The sequence below is a fragment of the Pezoporus occidentalis genome, unplaced genomic scaffold, assembly GCF_034315485.1.
Source record: "Pezoporus occidentalis ecotype Australia unplaced genomic scaffold, CSIRO_AGI_Poc_V1 ctg125, whole genome shotgun sequence".
NCBI classification, from domain to species: domain Eukaryota; kingdom Metazoa; phylum Chordata; class Aves; order Psittaciformes; family Psittacidae; genus Pezoporus; species Pezoporus occidentalis.
In genome coordinates, this window is record NW_026913049.1 from 2,001,847 (window position 1) to 2,009,423 (window position 7,577).

The 7,577-nt window shown below is 44.4% G+C and overlaps 1 protein-coding gene across 1 annotated transcript in view; it reads right to left on the reverse strand.

Annotated features, from left to right (window-relative positions):
- TRPC6 (transient receptor potential cation channel subfamily C member 6) overlaps positions 1 to 5,392 on the reverse strand; it is a 91,462-nt gene extending 86,070 nt beyond the window's left edge. The window contains exon 1 of the mRNA XM_062607755.1: positions 5,079 to 5,392. Within this exon, the coding sequence (XP_062463739.1) occupies positions 5,079 to 5,221 (143 nt within the window). The 5' untranslated portion in view covers positions 5,222 to 5,392. The remainder of the gene's footprint in view (positions 1 to 5,078) is intronic.
- Between the last annotated feature and the right edge of the window lie 2,185 nt (positions 5,393 to 7,577).

Sequence of the window (7,577 nt, forward strand, 5' to 3'; positions counted from 1 at the left end):
CACAGGGAGATTACTTTCTTTTGTTCAGTAACCATGTAAGGGTTAAGATATAAATCTACAGAAATACCACAACAGGTGAAACAAAAATCAGTTATGAAGTATTAGCATAGGAAATCGTTCAGGTAATGCAGCCCACAAAAGGAAGCTCACAGCCAAATTAGTGAGTGCAACAAGTGAATACAAAAGTGCCTAACAACTAAACACAACAAATCTCACAAATCTTCACCAAAGCGAACTTACGCAGGGGAAAAAAAAAAAGTAGAACTGAACTAAAGACACACTTAATGTTGAAAGTGAAGCATTCCCTTCCAGATACTGGTAGGAAATGCAGAGGGAACTAAAAGCTGGAATTTCTTCTGGTGCTTGGTAATGATGGTGATGCTCTTTAACCCAAGACTTCGGGGATTAAATTCAGTCACCCAGAATATGAGTGATCTAGACATGATTTTTTTTTTCCTGAGCCCAGCAGGAAGTAGATCCATTAGTCCTAATTCATAGGAAAGTGTTCCATCCACTAGGCTATAAAAGGAAATAATCCCCCTCCCTCATGCTAACTCTTCTACCTTTTACAAAACCCTTGCAACACATTTTCAGAGGACACAGCATCTCAGCAAAGAGACGAGCAATCTGAAACGCAGCTGCCACGCTGCGCAGTACTCCCTGAAGAGATTATGTCTAATGAAGAGTCTGGAAGATAATTTTACAGGTCATTTCAAGCAAGATAGTTGAGGCTGACGATAAAACTGATGCTATGCCAATAGCAGAAACTGTAATACCGCAGGCAGGAAAGAAATTATTAAGGATATTATTTAACAGAGAAATGGTTTAAAAGTCTGCATTGGGTTCGACAGTGCCAAAAAAAACTTGATCTGAAAAACCACAAAAGCTGAGGAATAATCTGTGCCTGAAGGCAGTTATGCACATCAGAACCCTTTTCCCCCTCTGTTTTCATCTGATAATTTGTGTGCCTCATTTACTTTACAGCTAACATTTTAACGCATAATTACCCTTCCTCACATGTACAAGAAAACATATTTATTTTTCACAGGGCAAAAACCTTCAAATTTAACCAATTTCAATCTAACCAGATGTCTGACTGAATTAGCGTATTCTCACTAGTTTAGTAAGCTGACAAGCTGTTCGTCAATAATGTTTTTTCAGTAACGAGTTTACATACAAGTGCTATCACTTTCAAATCCCACCACACATCACTCAGATTTGGGGTTAGACTTGAAAATGCACTTTCTATCCTGTTTTAACCTACAAAACTGGGCCTTTTGCCAATGAAATACTTGCACAAGAGACAATAAAATGGATCCACATTTTTGTACTTCAGGAGGCAATCTTCTGACATGTAGATTGCGATATACGTTTTGATACATCAGGGGCAAGACTTGCTGACTAGGTGGAAAAGGACTACCAGAAAGAAAGTGTTTACTTGCACATAATTTCTAATACACAATTATTCAAGTCTTAAAAAGTAGCCTTACCTCTTGGAAACCATTTAGTTACAAATTCTGCAGATATCTTGAAGTGCGGTTTTCCTACCAAAGGTTCAAAATTCAAAAGAAAAGCAAGATTTTTCAGCACAAAATCACATTAAAATTTCATTTTGTACCATACCGCAAATAAAGGTAAGAGTCTTCTGTTCACTTACTGCCAAAAGACTTGGCATAGCTGATGAGCCCAAGGTATCTTGCTGAAGTCTTGCTTGCAACAGAGTTAGCAGCTACCTCAGACACAATGAAGCTGTTCTTCAGAAAGAGTGGTACTGAATTCATACTTATTCAATATAGAATCATTTAGTTTAGAAAGCACCTTTAAGGTGACCAGATCCAACAATTAACCCAGCACTGCCAAGTCCACCACTAAATTAAGTGCCACATCTACAACCTTTTAAAGACCTCCAGGGACTGTGACTAACCACTTCCCTGGGCAGCCTGTTGAGCACCAGTACTGAAACTGAAAGCCTCAACAATATCTGTAAATCTGTCGGGTCTCTTGCTACATAATCACAGAGTCAGTTAGCACTGACAGCTCGGTATTTCAAATGTTTTTCCAGTTTACAGGTAACTTAATATTTAAGCACACCATAATGTCTCAGCCTGAACCTAATAACCCAGTCAGCACTGCTGAACTCACTGACACAACATCGAGCCAGCTGGGCTGAACACTGACAATTAACTCTGATCTTTAATGTGACCCTGTTACTTTGCAATTAGTGAATCATCTGAAAAATCATCTGGGGGGAAAAAAAAAGCAAATTCCATGCCTTTTATTAAACAGACAATTTTTTGCTGTTATAAAGGGGCTGTATATCAAGGCTCAGGAGTAATACCACTGAACTAGTTTGACGGATTAGGACTTTAGCTACAAATACAAGAAATAGGTCTCTTTAAATGTTTTCTATTATTGTGGTTATTATTCAGGCACTAAACCACTTAAAGGCAATCACAAAACAACATATGAAAAACATGTTCTATAAACAACAAAAGCAATAATGTCAGCATTAGCAGTAAATCGCCACTTGAGAAAAACTATTGCTCAGTATCAGACTACTTTTCAAGTGACAGTAACATGCCATATTACACCAGCAAGTGCGATACCCTCTCAATAATGTTCAGAAGGAGGGACACTTCAGCTTTTTTTGGATGCCAGCTGTACCCTGCATTACTGTTCTGCATTTATCACCACCAAAAAGATGTTCCTGGGGCATTTTTGCCCATGCAAATGATGCCTATAATTTTCCACTTAGTTTAAAATATAAAAACACCCTAGCAATTATATATACCAAAAAATACTCCAAGTGAAATGTAACTTTAGTTAAAACATTTTAATACATCAACTAATGTAATCTGGAGGGTTATTTTCTTGTGCTTGCATTTAAGTACAGACATACCATTCAACCTCAAGGAACACGGAGCTCCCTCCTAATGGACAGACCCACAGAACCCATACTTTAGACTCATAATCGAATGGCCACTGGAGATACATACAAGGACTTTAAAGGAAAAATATAGCATCTGACAGCAGGACCAGCTTCCTGAGCTGCCACATTTCTGGAGAAGTAGCTAAAGAATAAAGACTGATAAGCCATGTATGGCCAGACTTGATAAGGCATGTATGCTGAGTCCAAGTACATTCACAGCACATAAAATACTGGTTTTACATAATTTATCTGTTGGGGTCATACAGACCCTCCATCAGCAGTATACTCAGAATATCCAGAGACCTTACAATTCTAAAGATACAAGGTAAGATTCATATAGTACTCTGTACCATAGTAACATCAGGAAATACTCGTCATTTAGGGATTTTCAGATAAAGTAGAGAAAAGTATTCTTACCGCATGTAGATGACAAAGATTATAAACAGTATATCCTAAACATCAGCTGATTCTGTTCTTGGCCATACAAAGGCCACTAGTAAAACTAACTTCTGGCTGAAAAGACAGATCTGCAAAATGTACCTAAAAACATGATGTAGGTGGAATTTAGGCAGGAAAATTCAAAATCTGTACTTAGTAATCAGCATACCCTGGAGAAGCCTATACTCCCTGCGTTCACCGCTGCCAGCCAAGGAAGCCCTTGTATAAAAGTTGTGTATAGCCATTGTCTATGGGCACCTATGAGGTGGCTTCTTTCCACACTCAGAGAAGCCTCAAAGGACAGCTTCCCCATGCTTAATGTGTATGTAAAAAACAAACACTGCCCACTAAAGTACCCTTTTTAGTAAAGATTATATACATTTGTGAAGGAGCACATTCCTCAAATTTATACCCACCACATATATCAGGTAGCTTCTGTTTATTCTCTCAGACTGATGGAAGCATCTTCCATCAGGGAGGGACTCTAGAGTCAGGGACCTACCTGTACACAGAATCAGTCATCTAAGAGCTTGACATGACATAACTGAAGATAAATTCCTGCACTTAGTGCTACCCTTAGTTCTACACAGCCACTTGATTAGGATGTATACTATCCTTATAGCCACTGTAAGAGGATGAGAGGCAATCTCCACACTTGTGTACTGGACCAAGACCTGCTTATACTGCTGAAGGGAAAACATCAGCACCCCACTGACCTTGACAATTTTGTTTGAAGAAATGCTCTGAATCACTTCTGCAAGATACATTCTCTCACAGCTGCACAACCATTCTGAATAAATACGCAGCAGAGGAACTTCAGAATTGCCATATTAGTGCAAAGTTGAAGACCACTAGTCAGAACCAATCTCTGAACTAATCATCATGAGGTTTTTCATGTATTTTGATATGGAGTTTAAGTCCAATGTGCAAATTCATGTATTTTGATATAGAGTTTTAAGTCCAATGTGCAATTATGTGTGCTCTTACATGAGCACACTGAACTAGTACTCTCAAAAACACTTAGAAGAGCAATACAGCAGTGAATTCTGAAAACTCTGATTGTTCATACCTGAGTTTATAAATAATCAAACACTGAGAGTGTTGCCACTTCTGTTGCTATTATTCCTTTCCTATACCCAGGTAGCTGTCAAGTGGCTTTTAACTTGCTCACAGATAAACCAGCAAAAATTAGGAGAGATTGACAACTGGAACTTACCAGTCAAGCAATAAAATACAATTCGTACAAACGAAGTGTACATTTTCTGGTAATCACCTGAGATTTTAGGGCTCATCTTGCACTGCTTAATACTCATTTCCCCCTCTGTGGGATAGCTTCTCAGAAGCATTAACAAGCGGTAATTACGTAAGTCCTGCTGACAACAAGTAACCAGAGAGTCACTGTCAACACTGAATGTCAACTGGCCTGGATGTTAAAAATTGCCGTTCCTGGGCCCCTTGCAATTTCTATTTCACTTAGATTTTGTTGCGTATGCTCTTACACCCTAAACCACAGCTATCCAGCAAAATTTAATGAAAACACACAAGGCTATAAGATTTTGACAAAACAAAGTTATGAAAGGATTATGGATTTATGAACACTCCTGCACTGTGCACCCTCTCCTTCGGAGCGGCTGATGTACCCAACTGGTGCCATCCGCGGAGGAAGGGAGGCAGGGAAGGAGGGAGGCCGGTCCCGGCCGGAGGGACTCACACTGGGTAGAAAGCGTAGGGCGGCAGGGCGCTCTCCTCGCAGGGCTCCGCGTCGAGCAGCAGGTAGTCTTGGCTGTCGTTGCGCCGGGCGCCGCCCTCCGGGGAGCTGCTCTTCCGCGGGGCGTAGGGCTGCGCCTGGCTCATGGTGCCCCGCGGCTGGGGGCGCAGCGGCTGCTCAGCGCGGCGCGGAAGCAGCGCGGAGCCGGTCGGCGCTCGGTGTCCTCGCAGCCTGCGTCCCGCGGCGGAGCAGCGCAGCGCGGTAGCGGTTCCCACCGCGCCCCGCCGGGCGGTGCCTGCACCGAGCGCTGCCGCCCCGCGCCGCCCTGAGAGCTGCCGCCCGCTGAGGCGAGGCGCAGACCGAACGGCCGCAGGAAAGTTTGAGGCGCGTCAGGCGGCTGGGCGGGCGCTGGGAGGGCGGCGGGACCCACCCGCCTCCCCCAGGGGCTGCTGTGCCCTCTCCGCGCCGCCGTCACCGCCCCCTCCCGGTCCCGCCCCGGCTCCCGGCACCCGAACGAACGTGGAGGTCAGCACCGCCCGTCCGCCGCGGTGGCACCGTCTCACCTGCACCTGCACGGTGCAGCCTCCCGAGCCGAGGTGCGCATTGCCGGTGCTCCGAGCGGGGTCGTTCTACAGACAGCGCCGAGAGGGACAGCGCTCCCCTTCCACCGCTTCGTGTACAGCCTGGTCCGAAGAGCTGAGCTGTGCTTGGGAGCAAGGCAGGAGGGAGAGTGTGCGGCTGAGTCCGCTGCTGTGGGGCAGGAGCGGGACGGGTCGTCTGCCTTTGGTTTAGATGGGCAATGCACTGTGTGCTGTGCATGTGTCCTTTCACAAACGCTTCACACACCTTGTATTTATCACCTTTAATAACTCCAGAGGCGACCCGGGGCAAAATGCCACCCTTAATAGCAAAACCCCCACCAATAGTTCTGCAGTCCACTTGTATTTCTCAGTTCTGCTTCACTGGTAGCACTTTGATGATATTCTCATTTTACTTGCTTAGCTTGTAATAGCTTAAATATACTAAAATAATTACAAGCCTTTCTAGGACAAAATGTAAGGCACTGAAGAAATAACGTGAGACCTGTAGGCATCTTTCACATTAAACATAATAGACTTACTACTTAATAAGGGAACATTTAAAACTAAATTTTGTAAATGTTAAAAGTGTGTGCAGTTAAAAATGCAAGCATCCAGATAAAATCTCTCTCACATCCTCAGCCACGTTCATGTATTGGAACTACTGTCAGTGTTTGTATTTAACCGTATCCTGGGCTGCATCAAAAAGAACATGTACAGCAGGTCAAGGGAAGTGATTCTGCCCCTCTACTCTGCTCTTGTGAGACCCCACCCGCAGAATTGTGTCCAGGTCTGCGACCCCACTGTAAGAAGGACATGGACCTGCTTGAGCAAGGCCAGAGGAGGACGCGAAGGTCATCAGAGGGCTGGAGCACCTCTGCTGTGGAGACAGGCTGAGAGAGTTGGGCTTGTTCAGCCTGGAGAAGAGAAGGCTCCAGGGGAGACCTTAGGGGAGCTTTCAGTACCTAAAGGAGAGGGACATTTTACAAGGGCATGTAGTGACAGAGCAAGGGGGGGATGGCTTTAAACTGACAGAAGGTAAATTCAGATTAGATATTGGGAAGAAGTTCTTTACTATGAGAGTGGTGAGACACTGGCACAGGTTGCCCAGAGAAGCAGTATCTGCCCCATCCCTGGCAGGTTCAAGGCTAAACTGAAGGGGGCTTTGAGCAACCTGGTCTAGTGAAAGGTGTCTCTGCCTGTGGTGGGGGGGTTGGAACTAGATAATCTTTAAGGTCCTTTCCAAACCAAATCATTCTATGTTTCTATGGTTATTGGTATTTTTACAGTGCTTTATTAGGCATGTAAATTGCAAATCAAATTACAATGAAATAGCTGTATTTGCTCTAGAAAGTTACTAGATCTTCACTGCCGTCTTTCCCATCCAGGTATTGTTTTAAGTCAGTGTGCATACAGAGCTAGACAAAAGGACTATTTTTTCTGAACCTATATTGGGTTTACATGGGAAGGTTTTGGTAACAGGGGGTTATAGGGGTGGCTTCTGTGAGAAGCTGCTAGAAGCTTCCCCCATATCCCATAGAGCCAGTTCCAGCTTGCTCCAAGACAGACCCACCACTAGCCAAAGGTTAGACTATCAGTGATGGTGCTAGTGCTTCTACAATAACATAGCTAAGAAGGGGAAAAGTTACCACCCAGGAGCAATTGCAGCCAGAGAGAGGAATGAATATGTGAGAGTAACTGTCCGGCAGACACCAACATCAGTGCAGAAGGAGAAGAAGAGGTGCTGCAGGCAGCCAAGCAGAGATTCCACTGCAGCCCATGCTGAAGCCCATGGTGAGGCAGGCTGTGCCCCTGCAGCCCATGGAGGCCCATGATGGAGCAACCCTGGGAGGCTAGGGAGGACCCCACACCAGAGCAGGGAGATGCCCAAAGGAGACTGTGACCCCATGGGAAGTCTGCACTG